Source organism: Accipiter gentilis, chromosome 33 (genome assembly GCF_929443795.1).
Source record: "Accipiter gentilis chromosome 33, bAccGen1.1, whole genome shotgun sequence".
NCBI classification, from domain to species: Eukaryota; Metazoa; Chordata; class Aves; order Accipitriformes; family Accipitridae; genus Astur; species Astur gentilis.
In genome coordinates, this window is record NC_064912.1 from 15,297,973 (window position 1) to 15,321,847 (window position 23,875).

Genomic DNA, 23,875 nt, shown 5'->3' on the forward strand with positions numbered 1-23,875 from the left:
AGAGAGCCTGGCAGAGTGCTGCGGCTGGGAAACGCCTGCCTGATTAAGGAATGATTAAAGTTTGGTGACTTTATCCTGTAGTCCACACAGCATTTTGTGCTCCACAGTATCTGTCTGTTATCATAAAAACTCACAGAAGCAGGGGTAAGGCATATGGGGACAAGCTGTTAATTCCTGGATCTTTCAGGTGTGGAAATATTTCATGTGTGTTTTTAAAAATAAAGTCTCCTCGGGTAATTTCCCCTTCAGTTTGCAATATAAACCAGCTGTCTTAGTCAGGGTGCAATGAGGTAAGAGGGAAAAGGTTGGACATAGAAAACATTTAAAATCAAAGGTGACATTACAGCTCCATGAGACTTCTCCTTCCCTGTGTGGTGAGGATAATCACAAGGCAATCAGTGCCCCTGCTCTGGCAGTCCTGAGCCAGCTCTTTACCAGTGTGCTCAGGCACTGATTTCTTCAGGGGGTTTCTTGCAATCAGCAAGAGACACCCAACAGGAAAACTCTGGTGTAGATTCCTCACTTGGAAAAACTTTCTTTGCAAGCGCTGCATCCATCTTTATTGCTGAAATATTTTTAGATTATTATTTGAATAAAATATTAATGAAAGAATTGAATTATCTGACTGCCTTACAATCTTTAGTGAGTGGGAAGGTAGAAAGTGGTAAGGTAGAAAGCTACATCCTTCCCTCTCCAGATCGGGCACTTATCCTAGTGTGGCTCCTCCTCTGCCCCAGACCAGGTTTTCCGAGTTGTTTCAAGCTAAGAGTGAAAAAATCCCTAAATCAGGGCAGCCAGGGTCTTTCATCATAGGCTGGCAGGGAAGCTTGTGGGTGGGCAGTCGCATGAGACTGCATTGACTTTACAGTTGCGTTGTGTCAGTTCTGAGTCCTGGGACTTTGCCTAAAGATGTTTAGCAGGCAGAGAAGGCAACTACTGCAATTCCTGTGCCCCTGGGGCTGACCTAACCAGTAGTCATTAATTCCCAGAAAGTTTGGGAAAGTCTTGTATGATCCCCATATGTGCCAGGCAAGCAGTACTTGCCTGGAAGCTGACTTTCCCAGAGGGCTCACTTTGGTTGTACCTGCTCATAGCTGCTCTTTTATTTGTTCTTCTAGCAGCCGCCAGTGATTTATTTTCATGCTGAATATAATCACAAAGGTAAACTGAGCTGTGCTGATTTTTTTCTAGAAAATTTGCACTGTTAGTTCTCTGGTTCTTTACAACAGGGGCATCACAACGCACTGGAAACCCAGGCAACTCCTGTGCTCTCCCCATTCTTTTAGATATTTTAAGTCAGGAGAGCTCAGGTGTTTGTGTATGGGCTTTGCTGTGGTGGGAGAAGTGCAGGAGCAGACACAGCAACCATGCTAGGGGCTGCTGGTGTTGCAGATAACTCACCAGCCAGCTTCCATCCTAGTTTGAATCCCAGCATCAAGAAGCATAATATGTAAAATATCAACCCGCAGGAGTTTCATTTTGGAGGACATTCTTCCTTCTGGGATGCTCAGGGTTGTTGCAGTGAAGGTGCTGACCCACCGAGAGGGCTGATGAATATTAGAAGAGGGATGGATCTGTTATTTCTGTTGTGTTGCACTGGAGTGGGCACCATGCGCCATCCGCTCCGACTGCTCAGCTCTCACTCTGCAAGTGACTGCGTGAGCATTTCTCAGCCTGCGCTGTGTCAGCATTAACGTGTCCTACCTCCAGATGACTGTGTCCTGCAAAGTTTTACTCTTGATCAAATTATGCTAGGTCTGAAATCATCCCCTGCTCTCCCTCTTTAAAACGGCTAATGTGGAGGGGTTTTTCATAGGGACGTAAGAACAAGGGTACCAAATAGACCAAACGATGCTCAGCCCAGCATCCTGCTCCCAATGGTGGCCAGTAAGACGTGTCCTGAGAAGGAGCAAGAGTGGAAGTTATAGGTTATGTACCCAATGCCCTCTAAGCCAGAAATTGCATCATTGTTTTTAATAGCTCTTGATGGTCTTTTCTGCTGTGACCAGTCCGGTCTCCTCCTGAACCCTTTTAATTGCTTTCGGCCCTCCCCGCCTCCTCTGCCTGTGAGCTCGGTCGCTGCCGTGGTGTGAGAAAAGTGCTGCCTTGCCCTTACACATGCAATCTAATCATTTCACTGGCTTCCCCTGAGTATTTTATTATAAGAAACAGTGAGTCATCATTCTCCATTCGAGAGCTACATAACAGTCATGATGGTATGTACCTCTATGCTACCTTGTACAAAAGATTATCTGTTTTTTTTCATCTCTTCAGTGGTTCACAGGCAGAAAATAAACCTGTAGCATCTTTGAGACAATACTGACAGTACAAGAACAGATGATGGAATATTCCCAGAGAGAGTTACCGAACAGCAACTCTCTGTAAGTCCTTACCGCAGCAAAGGGATTGAAGTAAAGCTGTTTTAAACATCCCATATTGGTAATGTGTTAAAAAGCTTGTATTGATTCAAATGGCAAAGCAGAGAAGAAAGACCTGTGGAGGGAAGAGTGGGACTTACATGTATTAGCAGCATTGCTGTGGGAAAGCATTGTCCTCGAGACATCTAAAATTCACATTTCCAGTCTGCCTGGGTGCATTTAGCGAGAAACACATTTCCTCAATCATATACTGAGTGCGAGACGTTTTGCTTGAGCTCCTTTGAAGAAACCATCTGTGTTCACCAGTCAGAGCCGTGTCTGCTCCTGATTCTTCGAAGAGCCAGGAGTCCCATGAATGCCTATCAAAGTGGCTGGCATCTGAAACAAGGAGCTTATGTGGCCCGGGGGACCCTCAGATGTCTTCTCAGCCCTACATATAAAGAGAACTTTTATCAGATAGGAGGGGAAAAAAGTCACTTTCCCAAATGCTGAGGTTTCACCTCACTCGGAGCCAGCGTGAGTCACCCAGGCGCTGCTGCGTTACACAGACCTGTTCAGGTTAATAAAATCACTGCCAGAGCCCGGGCAGCTCATGAGATGCTGTGTGGCTTTCACATTGATGTCGCTGCTTCTCATTTACCCTTGGGTGATAGTGACCAAAATTCATTACTACCTGGCAGCTGTCGAGTAAGCTGTGCAAAATAAATCAGTGTTCTCTGTAGCAAACAGGTGTCTGCAGCACAAAAGGAGCCATTCAAATCAGCAGGGCAGGAAGGGGTTTTTCATCAGAGGAGTGAAGACATGAATGAGTCGTTAGAGTGAGGGGAATTCGCAGGCAAAGACTGATAACGGTGAGAGGCAGGGGGAGATTTTGCTATAGAAACAGTGGAGAAGCGGTTGGCGCATGGGGGATAGGGAGAGAGTGACCGAGGGAGACACAGAGGAGTTAAAGTGAGCAATTCGACTTTATTATAGGAAAACAGGAACACTGAATGAAACTGGAAAATACATTTAGAAGTGTAAAGAGGAGATGACCTTGCTCGGTGGAAGTGGCCCCTGACACAGTGTTATCTTGGTGGTTAGGAGTGCTGTGGGGCTGGAGAAAGGCATGGGCATCTACATCAGGCACGGGCATGTTCAGGACAACACACAGTCCCTGGTATTTCTGCCTCCGTGGAGGGTACAGAGATTTTCAGGGCAGGACCCAGGCATCAGCTCATGAGCTGAGAGAAAAAAATCCTCCTCTGGGATACTTTAAAATGTGGATTTCTTGCACCTTTGATTGCGATATTTGATCCTGGTCATTTTCAGAGCTGGGCCACCTCATGGGACGGAGCTGGTCTGGCATCTCCGTGGTCCATCCTTTGCGGTTTATTCAGGGCAGGATTAAATACATTGGTCAGGGCAACATAGGGAAGTTTCAGTATTGTGTCACATCTGGTCTGGGGGTGAAGGACATCTGTTTCCAGGACCTGGAGTCAGTGGGCATTCGGAGCAAGCTTGACAGGCTTTTCTCCACAGCTACGAAAAGATCAGGCAGCCAGTACACTCCTCTATCACCTGCAAAAATGCAGATGTTCTCATCTCCCAGCACACATAAAAGCGATTTCTCACCCAAACTAAATCTGGGTAGTTGTAATTTCTTTCTCGTTCACACAAAAAGAGGATACATATCGCAGATGGCACTGTCTGTTAAGGAGGCATCTTTTGTTTTCCAGGAAGATTTTTGTTAACATAAAATGTTATTGAGTGATCATTACAAAGGTGGGAATACTGTTGGGTTGAATGGCTATTTTTCGTCTCTATTTTTTTGTAAGCAAAAGGCTCCCTAGAAGGCAGGAGGATATTATTTGAAACTTAGATTTCCCAGAACGTCATTCCCTTGTTCAGTAATAAAAAAAAAAAAAGAAGTCTCCAGTCATCAAAAGCCTGAGTTCCATTAAATGCAAAATCCTCTCCCAGGAAGGCTGCTGCGTTCGTTCTGGGGCTCGCTAAAAGGAGAGCCCTGCTGCACCGGGTGCTGGTACACAAGTAGCCGGGGCATGAACTCTTCTGGCATCAGGACACGGTATGCATCCCCTCACACTTAGCATTGGGCAGGCACAGGGAAGGGGCTGATCTCTAGTTTCATTCCAGCCTTTTGGGTCTTTGTTGTATTTTTTTTGCTCCCACCTATTGCCTGGTCTGACGTGTTTTCACTTAGATCTTTGGGAGAAAGGTTCCCTTCCTTTATGAATACAGATCCAGTGCTCAGCACAGTAGAATTCTCAAGCTTTAGTGGGGTCTCTTGATGCTAACGTAATAAAAGTATACAATTTATTTATCAAAGCTTCCTTTAAAGGAGATGATGGAAGAAATAGGTCTTAACCTACTCCTGATCTTCAGGAAAAGCAAGCACTTTGATTCTCTCCTTCCCAGACAAATAGCATTGCGTTAGTTGATTCTGATTTTATTAGCTATAAACCACTTGCTATTTTTATTTTCACATGCCATTGACTTTGTTTGGTACAGTCACAGCTGAACACAGGCTGGTTTTTCAAGTGCAAATCATGTTAAAAGATGCCCAGTTCCTTTCACTCCACCTGCAGGAACATAGCTGTAAGAAAGAGAGCTGATGCCCAAAGAATATTTTCCTACTCCATTTCCTAAAGCATCTCCAAGGCCCCATTATCCCTTCAGAATTCCCAAATGTGGAGTGGTCATGGATGCTTTAGTACTTCTGGCACTGTTTTTTCACATCAGGAGAATTTATTTGCGTGGAGGAGTGAAACAATATGATCAGACAATGAAATCTCAAGTGGTAAAGTGTGTGAAATTCTCCACTACTATTACTTTTTATGATGCCGTTTCTAGCATTTTATCACTGCTTGCAACTACAACTGATGGATTTGGAGCAGAGAGTGCCTCTTACCGCTGCTCTTTATCAGCACAGGGTGAGCAGCAGCAAGCAGTCAAATCATTGCTGTATCCACACGGCATCTCTGCATCCAGAGATGGAGCTGCGGGGAGAGCTCACTCGTTGGGAAGTTGATCTATCTAATTATGTGACTGTTGACTGGGCAACAGGCTACACATGTAGTTGTCCCCAGTAAAAATCATTTGTCTTAAAACTTGATCTGAGTTAAAATACGCCATCTTTTTCTCTCTTTATTTGCTCCTTTCCCTGTCTCAGTATTTTTGAACTGGTGGCGGGAGTGATTAGAAGAAAATTTTTTTCCATCGTTAAAATATCTGGTTCAGAAAGACCTCTAAAGAGTCATTAAATGCAGATGAGGGTATGAGGTGCACTTCCTGAGCAGAATTACAAGGAAGTGTTCTCACTGGAGACAGTGTTCAGGGCTGGATGCTGGCAGGAGTTCAAGCGTCCGCACTTGTTCTTATGGCCATGACCTCCCTGACATCTCCTGCCCATGGTGGGGGTGGCGGAGGGTCCTTTCCTTGCGGGGTCCGTTGAACTCCGGTACGAGAGCAGCTCTGGGACTGAGGAACGGGTTGTCCCTTCGGACAGAGAGAAGTTAAAGAGAGAGACCATTCTTTGGTGGTATTTGCTCTTCATTTCCTTGGCTGACCTGTAGAGGTTCCCAACAAAGCAATAGCATATAGGGTTGAGGCTGGAATTGGTGAGGCCAAGCCACTGGGCAAAAGGTCTGAGCTGCAGGATCCAAGGAGAAGGAGTGACATCCTGCAAAGATTTGGGGATGTTGAAATCAATCCAGATGTCCATCAGGTAGACGGGCAGCCAGGAGATGGCGAACAGCAGGACCAGGGCCACCACCATCTGTGCTACCTTCTTCCGGATCTTCAGCCTGGAGGCTGGCAGAGATCGGTTCAGGGCAGTGCTCTCCTTCAGCTGGCTGCTGCGGCTCCACAGCCGGCGCACCGTGAGAAAGCAGATGACCATGTTGAACAGGACCGGCAGGCAGTAGAGGGCACAGAAGAGCAGAAAGTTGTAGGCTTGCTTGAGCCTCTCCTGAGGCCAAATCTCCCTGCAGATGGAAAACACTAGAGGCAAGCCCTCCACCACCCCAATCTCATCCCGTTTGTTCATGAAGATGAGGGGCATGCATATCCCTGAGGACAACAACCAGACCACCAGGATGGTGCTGAGGATCCTCTTCTGGGTGAAGAAAGACCGGGCGTTGAGTGGATTGTGCACGCTGTAGTACCGGTTCACGCTGATGACGGTCAGGCTGAGGACGCTGGCGGAGACAGAAACGGCCTGGATGAAGGGCACCGCCCGGCACAGGAAGTCCCCGTACACCCAGGCTTTGTAGATGAGGTTGCCCACGGTGATGGGCATGCAGACGCACACCACCATGAGGTCGCACACGGCCAGGTTGATGAGGAGGCTGCGGGTGGCACTCAGGCTGGACACGCGGCTCCGGCGCTTCCGAGTGAGCACCCTGATGGACATGATGTTGCCCACGAAGCCCACCACAAAGGACACCAGGTACATCGCCGTGAGGCTGATGGTGACGGGCTCCTTCACGAAGAGGAAGAGCATCTTCTCCAGCTCTTCCCAGCCCAGCTCCTGGCTCCCATTCCAGAGCCCACCTTGGGTCTGGTTCTCCTCCTGCCAGAGCTGCAGAGGGCCTGGGGGGGGGCCGGGGGCAGGGGGAGAGGAATTCATGGCTGAAGCCCCCCCGGGAACCCCGGGCTAACGGGGCAGAGCCTGCCACGCGTTCCTGAGCCCTCCTGGCAGCATGTTTAGCTGGGACCAGCCACGCCTGCAAAAAAAAAAAAGGGTGCAGAGAGAAGGGATGAGCGCGGGTTCCTGGCAATGTTTTCCCTTCTCGGGGAAGGTGCCGGGTCAGAAATGGCTTCTCGGCAACTTAGTTGAGAGGCGGCCGGGAGCGCTGGGGAGGGCGGGCCGGGCAGCCCGGCTCCGCCGGCACCGCTCCGGGTAGGGACGGCCGAACCGGCGGGGAGCTCCGTGCCCGGCGACGGGGAAAGGACACCCCCGGGAGCCGGGGTGGGTGGGTGGGTGGCGGGGAAAAGGGTCACGGTCCCCCCCAACCCTGCACCCCGGGAGAGCAGCCCCGGCGCCGCGTCCCGCCGCGACTCCCCTCCCTCCCGGGAAAGTTGCGTGCCCCACGGTCGCGCTGCCGGTCCCCGGTCGCCGGCTGCCCCCGGACCACCCCCCCCCCCCCCCCCCCGGTTCCCCCCCGGTTTCCCCCCCGGTCCCGCGGCGCGGTGCGGCGGCACTCACCGGGCAGAGGGAGGGCGGGCGGGCGGACAGCACCGGGCCGGACTCTTCCCACGGTTCTGCCGCGTACCGGTAGCGCAGGACCCGGCGACACACGCGCGTACTCGTACCCACGGCACCCACGAAGCCGGCGCCCAGCCCGATCGCGGCTGCCACCCGCGCCCCGCACACACCGCGGCGCCCACACCCGTTCGCCCTCGCACGGCGCTGCACACGCACAGCCCTCCTGACAGACCTGTCCTGTGTGTGTGTGTGTGTGTGCCCCCCCGACACGCACACACACACTCCTGCGTGGCTGCCCGCAGCTCCCCCCCCCCAGCACACACGCACGTTTACAGACTCCCCGACCCGCACACTCACACTGTGCAGCCTCCCCTTGCGAACACTTGCCTGCACGCACCTTTCTACACACCCACACCCCCCCCCCACGCACACCCCACGCACCCTGCCCTGCGGAGGACCCCCCCCCCCCCCTCCCCTCCGCCGGGAGCGCTGCCTGGGTCCGGGCCGGTCCGAGCCGAGCCGAGCCGGGCTCCCGGTGCCCGGCCACGCCGGCCGTGGTGCTGAATGGACAGCTCCGCGTGGGCCGGGCAGGGAGCGGGCAGGGAACGGGCAGGGATGGGCAGGAGAGGGCAGGCATCGGGCAGGGTCTGGGCAGGGATCGGGCACGGTCTGGGCAAGGACCAGGTAGGGCAGGACCGGGCAGGGAGCAGGCAGGGAGAGGGCAGGGACCAGACCGGCAGGGACGTGCGTGCGCTTCGCCAAACTCTTTCTGATGTTCCCCTCCTTCTCCTCTCCTGGGGTTTCCCTGGGCTCAGCGACAGCGAGGCAAGGAGGTACCCAGGCAGTTCAGTGTTTACTCGAACATCAAATCCACCCTCCTTCTGTGCTTTCCAGCAGAGGCCGGTATGCCAATGGTTAATAGCACAGCAGGTATTGGTGGGAATCCACTCGAGGATGGAGCACCCCAGAAGGAAACCCAGCTTTTTGTCTTGTCTCTTAGACTGTAGGGATGGGAAGTGTGGGTCATGGAAAAAAAGTCACTTGGAAAAGTTGAAGGGCTTGGTTGGAGAGCAAGGCTGGTTTGTAAAATGAAGCTTTTGACCGGAGGTACTTAGATGATGCACAAAAAAAAAATAAAAAATAAATGTTTGCCAAGAGGAACTGATACCTCTGCCTGAGGTGTTTATTTTTTAACTTTCTTTCTTTGCCTTCTCTGAGAGAGAGCAAGGTAACAAATATAGTCCAGGTGGAGGCTGTTTGTTACTGAATGGTGAATGCCCTTGATTCCAGAAGGAAATTCTCCATCCATCCATTTTAGTCTATTTATGTGAAAGAAGAAAGTAAATATTTTTGGTCAGCCTTACGTGAAATGAAAGAAAGATCAACAGTGGAACCACATTTGGGGGTAGGGGGAATGTGATCAGCGTATAAAGCTCTTCTGCATTAGAATGCATTTGCTTTAAGCATGTGACTTCTTATTCCCTTATAGTTTTATGTATGTGTATTTATAGATCTTCAGAGACAAACAACTTCTACAAACTAATTATAGTGTGTTGCCCAGAGCACAAGGTACACATTATTCTATGCAGTGAAATGCACGGATACTCTCATGGATACCTAAAATCTGCTGCAATTTCACAGCTGCTCCACAAGCAAATAGATCTGTCGCAAACAGGCAACTACGCAGGCCAGGGTCGAAGCTAGCAATTGGAAATCTCCATGCACCCAAGTCCTTGCCAGCCACTGCCCAGCCTCCCTAAAGCAGACCTGCCATTACACACAGAAAACAACAGAACGGAGGTGTTTAAGTCAACAGTTTTAGTAGGGTATTAGCAGAATACAAGAGAAGAGAGTGAAGAAATGTGCCAGGGATCTTTGAATGTATTTTGTTCAAGTAGTTACCTTCCAAATGTTCAAGCTAATAAATACAGTTAACTTCCTTTTTTCTCCCCCATGTGCTTTATTTGGAACCTGCACGATTTACTGCTAAGGAACCTTTAGGGCTTAAAATACTAGACTAGACTACTAAGTTGATCAGTGGTTCAGTATAATTAGAATGAATCTGCTTTTGTATCCATTGACACAGCTCACAAATGCCAAGTCATCTCTAACAACAAATGACAAATCTATACGCTGCGTACAGCCGATAGAGAGGACAGGAGCAATGATTATAACAAGTTCATTGATTCTAACAAGTTCAAAGTCACCAGATAACTCAAGATGGAGAATCTCTGACAAAAACAAATGGTGTACCCTTTTCACATTGGTTCTTCTCTTACGGAACAGCTTTGGAGTGGAAGCTAAATAAAGCCCACTGGAGACAGGAGCCATCCTTCACCAGCAAGGGTAATGGACTAGACTGTGACCGTACAGCAGTATACATCAGAAATAACCCGCTGGTCTCACCGGAGTGACAGCTGTGAAGAACTGACCTGAGAGGAGGAGTGAGTCAGACACTTTGGGGCTTTGCCAGAATCTCAGAAAAAATCACAACAGCTCCCAAACCTGCTACTGCCCAAACCTGCTCTGCCCACTGCACATCAGAGTCCCAGGGCAGGATAAATTTAGTATAGATGTCTCAGCACAACCTCCTGCTGCAGCACGATCTGGGTGTCACACAGCCGCACTGATACTCTGCCTGTCCCGGGCCTAAGAACTGGTCTAAGTTCAGGAAACCCTGAGGCTTTTCCAGCTTATGCTGGTGACCAGGTGGACCTTGAGATTGTGAAGGTGGAACAATTCCTCCGGTTGCGCATCTACTTACAGCAGCTCATGTGCTCTCCCCACATAAACTTTTCTCCCTGCTGGGTACAAGGGGGACAGAACTCAGACAGACTCCCTGCACTGCCTGGGGAACACCCCACCATGTGGGCCCAGCGGAGCTGCATCCTTGACCCCCTGTGTGGTGGCTGGCACCCAGCGAAAGGGCACTTTGCTTTCTTAGCTTTCTCCCAGTGCATATCCTGACATGCCTGATGTGTCTCAGCTGCCACGATTTGACCTAAAGCCTGTTTTGCCCCCCCAATCCCCCACCGAGCTTGCCCAGCAGATAGGTGGGATGGGATCTGCTCACTTCACAGAGATGAAACAAAATTAGGGTTTGTCTCAGTCAAGTGGGGGCTGGATTGGTGCTACCGGGATGGACTGTCTGGGTGCTGCTTGTGTTACTTGAGCTGGGATCACATCCCAGCTCGACGTTAGGGGCAAAAACTGGCAGTGGTGAAATCGTTTCCCACTGGTTTTGCTGGGAGGTGCTGGTTGGACCGCTCTTGAAAAGCATTGGATAAAACCCACCTTGTTTGCCACTTACCCCTTCTGCCCCTGGCGCTTTTTGACTGATGGCATGGAGACGGGAGGACCTTGGGGTAAGGGAGGATTTCTGAGCCCTGGCATCTGCCCCTGTGCTGCGCACACTCCTTCCCCCTCCCAGGGACCCTGCTGCCGCTGCAACCCGAGAGGGTCTGCGTGAGAATTTCTAATGCTCGATACAAACAGGAGTAATACTGAAACCTGTCTCTCTGGGTTCTCTCTTGCCATCAGGAGAGAGTAACAGCATCGCCATTTGCTAACTTGTATTGGACAAAAAAAAAGGTGGCCATCCTTCTCTGGGACATTTTCTTACAAATCTCCAAGCCATCAATAAAACTCCCCAAAACCTGGGTGCCATTGGTTTGGGGGACCACTGAGCCGGCTTTGCCGCTCCCTCTGCTGGTGGCTGCTCCGTCCCCATGTCATCTCTGCTCCAGCACTGCGGTTTAGGGGGGTACACAAGCTATTTCTGGTGCTGCGGTCCAGGTCCTCAGTATAGCTCTGGCGTGGCATTTGCTGATGTCAGTGCATTGACGCGGCTGTGAATCCAGGAGGAGATAAGAGGCCAACACTGCTCACAAAGACAATACACAGAAGATGCCAAGTGCACTTCAGATTCTTTGAAAATAAAATCACAAAACAAATCAAAAACATCTGGGAATTGATGTTTGTTGTTTGTAATTACTTTTATGAGAATGGAAACCTTTCTTCTCCCACTATTCTTCCCTCTCAATCAAAGAATGAAACATTTAAACTATTTCAAGTGTCCTTTGGAGGATTTTAAATGGAGAATGTGTGCATTTTTATGCCTGAGAATATTCACTGATGTCTGTTTTCATAAACAGATATGTGCCAAATTCCTTATCTTCCGTCCTTTTTATTGGAAGCCTCTTAGATTGAGTGCTCCGGAAATGTAGTGGCTGAAATAAAAAGATAATTTTGTACAGAAGAATTTGTCTGATATGATGTTCACTCGCTCAAGAACAATGAAACGCCATTTTGGCATTAGTGTGATTGAAAAATCTGTCTTTCAGATATCTTTGCTTTTGGTTTCTGCAGAAGTGCAGGCAAGCAGCAGGCTGGGGAATGCAGGGCTGAACGTGCTCCTGCAGGGCCCCTGCTTAAAAACAGGACCAGACCAAGTGAATTTGACTCTGTCTCATTAAATAGAGAGTCACTAAATGGAGATTTGCTGCAGAACAAAGTGGGGTTTTTAAGGAGAAATCAGTGCTGTGGATCCCTAATTCATTGCACAAACTTACAGACAAGATTTTGAAGCAATACTGAGCACTAAGTCAGGTCCTTGAGACGTTAAGAGAAGCCAGGACTTCACAGGGGCGGCAGCTGACAAGCAAAGCAACTGTCTAACACTACCTGCACCCAGCCCTTCTCTCCCCGGAGCTGTGACCCAGGGTAGATTGAACCAACGGTGGGATTTCCTCCGTGTCCATGTTTTGTGTGGGGGTCTCACCCTCTTGATCAATACAGGCACTGCCAACCTCAGGGAGGAATCACTAGAACCAGACTGAAAGCAAAGCCCAAATCAAGCAGATTTAGTAATTGAGGCGATCTGGTGGTCTGACCAGGTTTGTGGGGCTCCATTTCATCCTGTTATGACTCTAGCGGTCTAAGCAGTTTCCCAGTGATACTACTGAGAGGGAGGCAGATAAACCAATATTAAAAGCCGGGGCTGCTAACAGTCAGTCCTCTACCCTACCTGAACGCTGCCAGATTTGCATAACAATATTGCTTCCCTGGTGCTCTATACCCAGGTGCAACAGGCTAATAAAGGGCTTTTTAGATGACAAAGCTTTCTCAGTTCCATCAGCTGATTGCCATCTGGGGGAAGTCTGTGACAAAGGCTTTAAATTTGCCACTGTTTGCCTCTTCCCAGCTGCAGAGGCTTGCAGAGGAAAAAGCAGGGAGGAAAGGCTCTGAGAAAAGCACTCTCAGGGCCCAGATCTGCTGGCGTCGGGGAGGAGATAAGGATTTTAAAGACTACAATAGGAGGGAGTTTGTCTTTCTGAGCAAGATGATTTACTCTCAGCCTAGCTGATGCTTTGCGGGTAGCTGTCACAAAACAGATACACCTGGGATCAGGTTGCAGTAAGAATTAGAACTTGAGCATGTTTGCAACAAGGTCTTGGTGATCGAGTGTTATGCGTTTAAAAATAAGCTTTCCTATATTTTATGCTTCCAGTCAGGAAATCCTTAGGATTTCTGCTTTGTGGATTCAAGAGGAGATGAGCTGGGAGACAGGGAGAGATGTGATCCTGGGTCTGAATGCTTTCCAGCAGCCCGCTGTAATGTTTTGACAGGATAAGAAAACAATCTGTGAGGCGTTATTTATTTTGGGCAGCCTTTTAGAAGGAATCTCCACAACTAGAGTCATAGAAAATCAGGCAGGCAAAAGCTGTGAGACGTTGTTAAACTCTGTCAGGATCAGTTGTAAACTTTTTCTCTCTAGTAATAATGCCTCACCTCTCTGTGTGCAGTGACTCATCTGGAAAGACTTGGACAAATTACTGGAAGTACAGTCGCTGCCCTCTCATCACCACTGACCACGTCTGTCTTTGTTTCCAGTGTGTGTTCACAGCACAGAGCAACTTCAAGAATGAAAGCTGACAATAGCTGGAGTTTAGCGCAAAGGTGGAGGTTGGAAGGTGAAATAGCTGCATCTCAGTTTTACTCCCAATTTTTGAAACCAGCAAGTTTTTTGTGCAATAAATCATGCAGCAATTTCTAAGGCTTTCTTTGGATAGGTGGTGTATCAAGGAAGGGGAAGAAAATGAAGGGATGTTGGTGGCTCTTTGGTTGTTGTTCGAGGTGGAGCATGAACCAAGCTAGAAAAATGCTGATTAGTAGCTTGAGACCACAGCGATGATATCTGTGCACGGATGGATGGAAAACTCCTTGGGCTAATGAGCTGCTCAGCAGCCCTGGTCGCTCATTTAAGACAAGGGGCTGGGTCACCTGTGTGACCTGGGCTGTGCTGCAGGCTGTAGAGCCTGTTAGCTCATGAAGGCTTGGGGCAACATCTGACAGATCACGAAAAGTCCCAGCCAAACCTACCCACAGGCTGCATGGCCAGACCACGAGATGCAGGGTGAGAGCACCAGGCTGGAGGCAAAAGCACCTGGTTCCTTCCCTCCTTTTCTGCTCTGCTTCTTTCCTCCACATGCCTTGGTTTCCTCACCTGCACAAGGGTGTTATGAAACTTCCTTCTCTTTATAGTTTACTTGGATCCCTATGGTTTTAAAGTGCTTTATAAGACCTAGACAGCCTTACGGTGTGTGTTGGTGCAGAGGAACCATTCTGATCTCCATAGGCTGTTGCCTTGTGCTCTGGTAAAGTCAGAGATTTGGCTAGCTATGTTCGTATAGCTTGAAGGAATAACGTGATAGATTGCATCTAGCTTTGGCAAGAGGGTCTCGAACAGACCACAGAACCGAAGGGCCAGCAAATTTGGGCATCAGGCTAATTTGTCACCCTTTCCTTAGCCAGCAGTGATATACAATAACACAGCTGCCAAATAAAGTGATACCATCAGCTTCCAATTCTTCAACCTCTAGAGCAGATCCTTTCTTTCAGAAAATAATCCCTCTCCAGCCTGCATTTAATGTCTGCAGCTGGGACCTGCCACCATGCATGCAAGATCAGGGCCGAGAGGTGTATTTTCCTGTCTGAGCTGGCTCTGGATGAAGATGCTGTGAGTTAAAATGGCTTTATAAAGCTCTTTTTAAATGCAATAAAAGAAACATCCCTCTGCTTTCCAGCAGAGGCTCTTTTCTAGCTGCAATATGGGGCTGCCTGGTGCCTTAGAAATACCTGTTCCCAGCCAGAACTAAGAGTAACTCCTCCTTTCCTCTTGTTTTGGGTTTTTTTTCTATACTTTTCAGAAAAAGGCTGAACATTTGCCCTTCCTGTTCCTCAGTTCTGCCAGCAAACACCTGTGGCTCCTGAGCATTTAAGGAGTTTGACAGCCATGGTTGTTGAATAAGCAGCCTCTCGGGTAAGGGCTCAGAGTTGTAAGGAAGAAAGTAATTGCTGAGGTCTGCACTTCAGGCAGCTATTTCTGTGGCAACATGTTGGGAAAACAGAGGCCCTGGGGCATGTGGGAAATTAGAGATGCCATAGACGTAGGTCCACGATCGCTGAGCTGATCCATAACACAGCTGCACAGATCGGTGGAGAGGCGAAGATCTCTGCTGCAGGCCAGCTGTTGTCCATCGGGAGATGCTCATGGTGGCATTGAAATGGGAGGAGAAAGGGAATTGTTAGTTAAACGGTTAACAACTGCCTTTCTTCACCAGAGCTGCCCTCTAGCTATAAGTAGCTAAAGGTCCCGCAACAAAATTTGGTGGGTTGGTTTGGGTTATTTTGTAGAGGGATGGTTATGTAAAAAAAAAAAAGGCATCAGGTCAGAAAACGAGTATGAGGCAGATGCAACCTGTGTGACTTTCTGCTTTATTTGTACTTTCCTAGAAGTCTTTCCCACTGCGTTGGCAACGAGTTCTTGCCCTTTTTCATGCTGCCTTTCCTATTTCAAGGCAGGACCCAGTGTCTGATATTCAACTGTCCCTTACTAAGGCCGGCAGAGACAGCGTCACTCAGTCCGATGTCTCCAGGCTGGTGCTCTGCTGATGAGACGTGACTGTCGCTGACGTGGGAGCCGTTTGCTCACCAGCCTGTGAGGAAATTGCCTGTGCTTGCTGCTGGGGTATGCGATGATTGCCAGCAGTGTCAGCGACACCAAGGAACGCTCTCCGATCATGCATCGGCAGATGCTCCCCAGGAGATCTGCAGTGCTATGACACTGCCAGAGGGGACCTTGGCCCTGGGAGTCCTGGCACGGCTCAAGCACAAAGGATGACGAGCCTGATTTTCCCCTCGTTGATCTGGGGACAAGCCAGAGCATTTCACCGAGCTCTGCAGATCCAGCCCAAAGGAGGAGAATCAGAAGGAAAAGGAGAGCCCAGGTTGGAGGTCACCTCTTGGCTTTGCCTCCTGAGGGACATCTCTCTCATGTCTCCCTCCCCAGTTCGTGTAAGTGTTAAGGGCAGCAGCTGCTGCTTTATAAGCAGATCCTGCTTAGGACAGTCTGGATCCCATCCCACAGTAATTGCTCTCTCTGGAAGCATTTCAGCCTGGTTCTTGTGCTGCACTTGGCCACAGCAAAAATATTGAGCTTGGCCTTTAGGTTGGGCAGTGAAATGCTGGTCCCTCCCAGAGCTGCATCCCCAGCTGCCTCTGCTCCTTCCCCTTCAAAAGGCCTCCAGCTCTTCAAAAACTACCCCTGGGCAGGAGCTCGTCTCCATCAGTTCCCTCCCCAGTTTCAAACCTCAGGTCATGAATAGGAAGGCTGGTTAAAATTTAGAAGAAGGATTGATTTGTTCCCTTTGATCACCTCAATATCAGCATGCAATGCCTCTGTGCAAGTCTGATGTGCCAACCCCCCTCCTGAGAGTTTAATTGACTGTCATAATTGTGGGACTTAATTTTCCCCTGGAGTTTCTCCTTAAGGGGCAGATGAGGATCACAGACTTGGAGGGCATCTCTCATTCCCCATAAAACTGTGCAAAACAGCTATGAACAGCCAGCCCTGGAGTTTTCCTCCCAGAGATGCTCTGTAGCTCCCCAGACCTCTTCTGCTTTGAAGACCCCTTCACCCTTGGGAGTGTTTTGGCTGGAGGAGGCAGCAGATAAAATCCTAAAGCCAGCAGCAGAGCTGTGGATGTGTCAGGAGAGATTGGGCTCTCTTGGTGCAGATGGTAATGGAGTGAGATCAGCCGCTGGCAGAAGCTGCAGGGAACATGTTCAGGAGTCAGGGCATAATCTCTGCCGCTGCCTGATTTTTTGTGGCATGTCTTTATTTATTTGTACTTGAAATATTTTTTGTCCTGTTTGTCTGCGGTTCCTTGTGCTCGCTTCTGGAGAACAATGAAATTGTGGTGTGTTTCTGCAGCAGTGGATATAGATGGAGTTTGCGGCCATATAAGTACAAAGTATTACCCTTATCATTTCATCACTTTTCCTCCATGAAAAATGAACTGCTTCTATCCACCCCCAAAAGAAGCACAAATAAAAATACTAATTTCTTTCGAATGCAGTTCAGCATTATCAGACATATGACATAGAGATCCCAGTGGACCTGATTTTGTCTGTGTTTGTGTGTATTTTACTGAAGGGATGGCCATAAGAGTAAAGCTTGTTGAACGCCCGAGTTACATCACGACAACCAGAATTTGAGCCAACCCTCTTGTCCCAGTGGTGACAGATTTATTCCAGGCCAGAGGAAGTCTCACCATCCCAACCTTCCTGACCTGCAATCAAGACTGTGGCCATTTCCAAACCCTGTTTTCTGTTCTTTTTGGAAGGAGGAGGTACCACTTGGGACCATTTTGTGTTCCCATTGTGCTCTTTGCCACAAGAACAGGATGGTTTCCAGTTAGTGTTCTTTATAGTCTGGAAAAACATTATTAACTTTTTAGCACTCATGAATGTCAACTTTGTGGCATCATGTGTTGTGGTTGGCTATACAGTCACCTCTTCCTCATAAGTCCTCGAAACTATAAATAGAGGGAAGAGTTGGGAATGGCCAATCTGAGCATTGAGAAAAAAGCTGGAGCAAAGCTGTGACCTTCAGAATTCTCACCCAAAGGCAAGGATGGATCAGAGCTGACTTCTCACCAAGTGATTTCTCCTTGATGGAACAGACTGGCAAGGCAGGATTGTCTTTGCCTTTTACATCAGGAATGTGGTCTGTCTTATGTCTGAGGAGCAAAGCAGTGATTTGGGGGCAGCTGTAATTGCATTTTTGGAGTGAGTTCCTGTTCAGATTTAACACTGTGACATTATGCTTCTTATGGTGCGCGTTATTAAAACAAAGTAAAAATAACATCTTTTAGCCTGCTGTGGCCCGGTCAAGGAGTTGGAGATATGTTGCACTCCAAGGAAGAGAGTGGAAAAGAGAAGAGGGTGCAAGGGACAAGTGGACTGTTTTGAAAGGCAACTAAAAAGGAAGAGAAAAGAAAACAAAAAAGCAGAACAAAGAGAAAAGCTAGAGGCTATCTACAGGAATAATGGCACTTTGTTCGGTCCAAACTTATCATAATTTCTAGACCCTGATTTACTCAGAACCTTTTGTTTGGAATCCACCTGCATTTCTGGTGTATGGTGAAAGGACCACAGGCTTTTATGTGTCCCTTCAAACTTTTACCCTTTTCTGACCCACTACATCACTCAGGGTCTGTCTAAGAAGCCTGGAGTTGGCAGGACTCAGGCTGAGCAAACACCTCTCAGCTGGTGAAAGGAATCTCTGGAAATAGCTTGCAAGTTGAATCGTATGACCCTGATTTACCTACGAGGGACCTTCATCTTATGTTAACTCTCAAAGGAAAAAGGCAGTATTTTCCCAGTGCCAAAACCAAGCAACCCCCAGCCTGTGTCTTCCTGCCCAGTCACCAGCTTTTGTTCATGCCAGGTGCCTGGAGATTTGCAGGGAATTAATAACTTGATTGATCTGCCCAGTGAGGGACATCTCAGCAGGGATTTCCTTGTTTGATTTTATTGGCAAATATGGTAGCATTTTTACCCAGCTCCTGGAAAGAAATGTCCCTTTCCATCCCTAACATCTGCACCCATTACATCCCTCACCATGTGGCCAGCTGAGAACTAGTGCTAATTCACACCCTACTCTTGGGCAAACACAATTCCTAGGGTAACATTCAGGTGTCCAGACTGCTCAAGGCAGAATTGCACATACTGTAGTGATCTGTCAGGCTGTCCAACAGCGAAGATGTTCTGCACCCTAAGGCATAGAGGCAGAAGGTCTTTGATGATCTGGGCTACAGTTAGCAACATGGCTGGGTGCTAAGTGACACTTGGTGTCTTAGTGTCCCACTAAGATGGGAATGACCATCGCTTCCACTACGAGGACACGTGTGTAGCTATCTTCCTGGGTGATGATGGCATGTGTTGGGTGGAGAAGGGGAGAGGATGGTCCTTGGCTGGATCAGGAGCTTAGCGGGGAATGGTCTGCAAGACTGTCCCAGCTCCGGTCTCTAGTAAAGGCCTCGTTTGATGATTTCCACTGAAGAAATGGCAATGTCATTGAGAATCTGCAGCTTGGTGATGGATGAAAGCTGCTTCTGCCGATGCTTGTACTGCAAGATTTTGTTTTCATCGATGAAAATGTGGAAATAGTCCTGGTCAGAGTAGATTTCAACCTGAAAAAGAGACTATGTTAGGTTCACCGTGTGGCCACGTCTTCACGGGACCTTGCTGTCACGATGCCAGTGAGTGCCCAGATCAGGGCACAAGCATCTGCAACCCGCTTCAAATTCTGCCAGAGCTGACACACACACTGTTCACCTCTACTTTGGGCAAAAGGAGGGAATAACTGAGTTCTTCACTTCATGATAGCAGAAAGTGGTGATAATGCAAAGCCTAAATTGAAAACAAACGCAGCATTCAGGGATTATTGCTGGAGCTTTGCATGTCTGTGCCAGAACTGGGTGTAAATCAGCAGCAAATTGGAGTACAACAGAAATACTAACAGGAGCCGGAGCCAGAGAGGGGATGTGGTGCTGGCAGAAAAGGCAGGGCTAGATCCATGAGGAGGACCCTGATATTGGCTGGGTCGCTCCTGTCCCGTCCCACCCGAGGAGACCCATGGAGTGACACAGGGTTACCTGGAATGGCTCCTTTGCTTCCAAGGGGAAGGTGTTATTAACCTCTTCCTTCCCCCAGTGGTTGGCGAGGAAAGAGTTGCAGACGATTCTGGAGCTGGAGAAGCGAGGGTTAAAGTGGAGAGCGATTTGGTCTCCAGGATCACAGAGCAAATTAATCTCAAACCTAAGAGGGCAATAGAAAGAAGTGATGGAGAGCCATGGAGAGATGCTGCTGGCTCTTGCAAGCCAGGAGAGCTGCGAGTGGCTTGTGTCCTTACATGCTCGTACTGGAACTGGTCTCGCCCTTGACCACGACGCTCCAGCCGGGACATATTCCCTCTGGGTACAGGGCCTCGAACTGCCAGCGAGGAGGCGATGGTGAAGCATGGCAAGATGGGAGAGGTGCATGGCCCCACTCACCCCTTACACATCTCCATCTTTCTCACCCTCTCATCGTCTTCTCCTTTCTCCCCCCTTCGCATGCAGGCACACTCTCTGCCCCTGCCTTTTTCTCACTGCTAAATAAACTCGTGGGCTTAGGTTATTCTATCTTTCTCCATTTTTTATTTTGTTTTTGTTCCCTGATCCCACCCAGCTCTTTACAAAAGTCTTCAAGGGCAGCAAATCCCACCTCATCAACTGGATGTTGTAGCAACTTCATTTTGTATCCATTTAGAGAAAAATGCCAGGGCTCTTAAAGAACCTAAATGCCTTCATTGTCAACAGGACACAAAGATGCTCTGCTCCCTCTCCCTGCCTGGGCAATACGAAATCCAAAGCAGAAAACTTTGTGATATTTTGAAGCAGAATGTGAAAGACAAGGGCTGATCAAGGAATGGGTGTAAGGTGGCACCTAGCCCGTCCTCATCCGGCATTACATGGGTGACTTTTCTCACAAGCTCCTGCCTGATCCCCTGTTCTACCCACTCCCCCCATCTCCAAGGTTAAACCTGCATAAAACGAGCTGGAAAATGTTCCTTTTTGAATAACTGGTAGTTTTATTAAATAACTCATTTTAATAAGAACTGCTCGCCATTTCACCCCACTTTTTGTAACACTCTAATGATCTTGCTTTTCTGAGCATCCCCCTCTCTCAAACTTATTGCTTACACTGGGAAAATCTCTGCAGCCTTGGCATCTCCACTGCCAGCTGCATGCCTTGCTTTCCCTCCCCATAGCTCAGCAGTTTCACTCTCCTGTTTCTTTGCCATGATTTCTTCCTTCCAATGCATTTCGGGGATATACACATTTTCGAACAGGAGCTGAGACATGATGATGGCCAGCCTTATGCCCTTGTGCCCAGCTACTTTTGGTGAGTAGATTTAGGAACCCATGCATGGTCCTTCAAAGGCTCTGACCACACCAGTGTTCCCCCTGTGAAACACGGAGGGCTGATGGAGCTGACGATACGGTTTCAAACAGCAAGTGGTGATGGCAGCACCCAGGTTAGCCTTGCTTTGACCCTTAGCTTGTCATCATTACAACAATCCCAGCAAAAGACACACCACATACGCAGGAAACAGCAATTCCCTCTTTGCTGCCAGCTGTCCCAGCAGAGACAGATAGCAAAGCACAGATCTCCTCTGCTAAAGCATCGGTTGTATTTTGGTCTCAGCTTAAACCCTCCAAGCCAGAAGCGCTGCCATCAGGGCAGCATTACCCCAGACCAGCCCTGGCGTAACTGAGACAAAAAAAATCTGTCCTATCGCCATTTCTCAAAAGCCACAAAGATCTCAGCTTTGCAATAGCCTGGATGGGGCTGAAATAGAGGGGCAGCACCGCAAATAGCATCCCCACATCTTTCTACCTTTCTTGCCTTTATCTGTACCGCTTTCCTTCACCCACTGCCTGGCCCCGCGCTGTCACCCATCAGATAGACCAGGCTGTGCCACCTCCTGGCCCCAGAGCTTACCCGCAATGCCATCTCGCTCGCCTGCCCCGGCACCGCAGACCCGGCCGGGTCCGTGGCCGGAGGGGTCTATATAGGGGCCACCGGCCAGGAGCCCACGTGCTCGGGGGATTGGCAGCTACAGCGGGCTAAGGTCTCTTTTCCAGAGCCGGCTGTCGGCTGGGAGATGGGGAGCAGCAAATCCTGCTCCCTGCCCGGCGGGGTCAGCCCACTCATGCGTGCAGGGCTAATCCAGCCCCGCTGCGGTCCTGAGCTGTGACGTGATGGAGCCGGCGTGCAGCAGCAATGGGGTGGACAGGCATTCAGGCTGTAATCTGGGGGGAGGCAGATGTGTTTAATGCATGAAGGGAGGATGGAGACTTCCAAAGGTGGGGGAGATAGTGGGAGTCCCATCCACTGCAAGGTCCAGAGAGAAGGGAGGTGGCACAAGAGAAACAGTGGCTCCTACAGAAGCTCGGCTTCACCCTGACCAACAGAGATTGCTTTTTCTTCCTGTTTTCCTTTTTGATCCCTCTTTGTGGGTCAGATCCCGGCCTGAAACTAGCTGATGCCAGCTCTGTCGCAGCCGCTTTTCCACCTCGCGGCACCCCGGGGCCGGCGGGGCTCGGGATGCTGCTGTGCTGAGCTCAGCACACCCTGGTCCTGCCTTTCCCCTCCCTGCTGGGGACAATACAGGGATTTGGGAGCAGGGCGAGAGAGCCTTTGTCCGATATTTCATGTCATGGAAAGGCACCAAGACATGGGTAGTGATGAAGCGAATTTCAGTGATGGAGGTTTTCATACTGACAGTCAGTATGTGCTAACTATGGGTGGGTGAAGCTGAGCTGGAGAAGGGAGGGATGGCAGCACATGCCTCCCCTATTCACAGGGTAAATACATTAAAACCAGATGCTGACCCCATCCCTGCATGTATGGGAGGCTGCGATGCTCCCCAGCTGGTCCTACAGGAATGCATGGCTTTCGTGGTTAAAACCTCCTCACTGTATGGGCTGCAGTGCTGATATTATTTAATGTGTTTATTTTATTTCCAGCAGATAAGCAGAATAAGAGCTACTATCCCAGGCTCTGGTGCCCTTGGCAGATGTTTAAAAATGCAATCCAGCGGACATAGAAGCCAACAGCCTCTCTCGGGGCTAAAAAAACCAAATCCCAGGCTGGGATTTGCCCGTTTGGACTCCTACAAAACCAAACCTTGTGAAGCTGAGCCCTGCTGTGGTCTCCTCACTCAGCTCCTGGCTCTCCAAGCGCCGTGCTGGGGAGCACCGGTGCAGAGCCCTGTGCTACAGATGGCAGCATCGGGATGTGCAAGGGAGCTGCGAGCCAGCAGCAGAGGTGCTGAGGTGGTGGCGGCAGGGCCAAGGACATCCCACCCATCCCTCCTTGGGCTGCTGTAGGGTCCTGGACATTGGCCTCTCTAACTTACCCAGCCACAGGTCTCCCCTACTTCTGGCCTGAAACTAATGTTGTGTTTTCACTCCCCAAATCATCTTTCCCTGCCTGTTTCTCCTGCCAGCCAGGCAAGGGGCTGCAAGGAGAAGGGGCTGCTTTTGAGATACCCGCCATGGGCATTGCAGTCCTGCACGTAGGAAATAAGTGATATGTGAGCTAAATAATTGTGCCAACTTTATCATAATTCTGCTAATGAAATCACTGGACTGGGGAAGGCTTGGGCACTGCAGGGCAGGTCAGGGTGCAGTGGGATAGCAGAGGACCTTGTGCAGCAAAAGCCATAGTGGGACAAATACTGGCTCCTTTCTGTGCCCGGGGGCTGCATTTCACCCACGTGGTGCAGAGACCAGCGTGACTCATGACCTCTAGAGAAGCTGCTGTAGCCTTTTATTTTGTCTAGCAAAAGCAAGCGCTTGCCACAAATTTGTGCACGCAGTCTGTCCTGGCAGGGTGATGTCCCGGTCATGCTGAGTCTCATTCAGCTCCCACCGCAGCCTCTGCTGGTGCCACCACCAGCAACAGGCATCGAATTTTGTCCCCTGCTGCGAAAAGCTGTGTCAGGCCAAGTGGCACTGGGAGCACAGCTGTCTGCGGGGCTGCCCTGTGAGAAAGCAAAAAATACAAGTGGAGGCACATTTGGAGAGATAGGTGAGCTCTCAAGGAGGCAGGGGGTATTTAGACTGCTCCATTTTGGGGGACAGCAACTTTTGAGATGCTCAGCACTTCCCAAAATTCAAAGCTTTGCTTTCTGTTGGCATTTCAGTAAGAGCAAGAAAGGTTGCTGGGGAAAGATGCATGTTTCACCAGTAAATGGTGCCCAAATACCAACTGGTTTTACAGGTGCACCTTTATTTGCCCTCTGCCTGCTCTGCCACTGCTCAGAAGCCATCGTAGCATCTGTCTGTTTAGCAAGGAGGAAGGAACTGGAAATATGTTTAAAATCTCAGGC

General features: G+C 49.4%; 2 protein-coding genes across 2 annotated transcripts; both read right to left on the reverse strand.

The window, feature by feature from the left end:
* Positions 1-5,679: 5,679 nt before the first annotated feature.
* LOC126034180 (galanin receptor type 1-like) lies at positions 5,680-7,008 on the reverse strand. The gene has a single exon (XM_049791608.1). It carries the CDS (start codon positions 7,006-7,008, stop codon positions 5,680-5,682), a length of 1,329 nt encoding a protein of 442 aa, XP_049647565.1.
* An 11,951-nt stretch (positions 7,009-18,959) lies between these two features.
* Positions 18,960-21,492, reverse strand: GRIFIN (galectin-related inter-fiber protein). The gene is made up of 4 exons (XM_049791643.1): positions 21,481-21,492; positions 19,847-19,926; positions 19,590-19,752; positions 18,960-19,124 (listed from the first exon to the last, which is right to left on the reverse strand). The coding sequence occupies exons 1-4, from the start codon at positions 21,490-21,492 to the stop codon at positions 18,960-18,962; spliced, it is 420 nt and encodes a 139-aa protein (XP_049647600.1).
* Positions 21,493-23,875: the final 2,383 nt, after the last annotated feature.

Coding starts and splice junctions, on each gene's coding strand:
- GRIFIN (XM_049791643.1), bottom strand. Junction 19,753..19,846: donor ACCAGTTCCAGTACGAGCAT/GTAAGGACACAA, acceptor TTGCCCTCTTAG/GTTTGAGATTAATTTGCTCT. Junction 19,125..19,589: donor AAGCAAAGGAGCCATTCCAG/GTAACCCTGTGT, acceptor TCTCTTTTTCAG/GTTGAAATCTACTCTGACCA.
- LOC126034180 (XM_049791608.1), bottom strand. CDS start 7,008: ATGAATTCCTCTCCCCCTGCCCCCGGCCCCCCCCCAGGCCCTCTGCAG.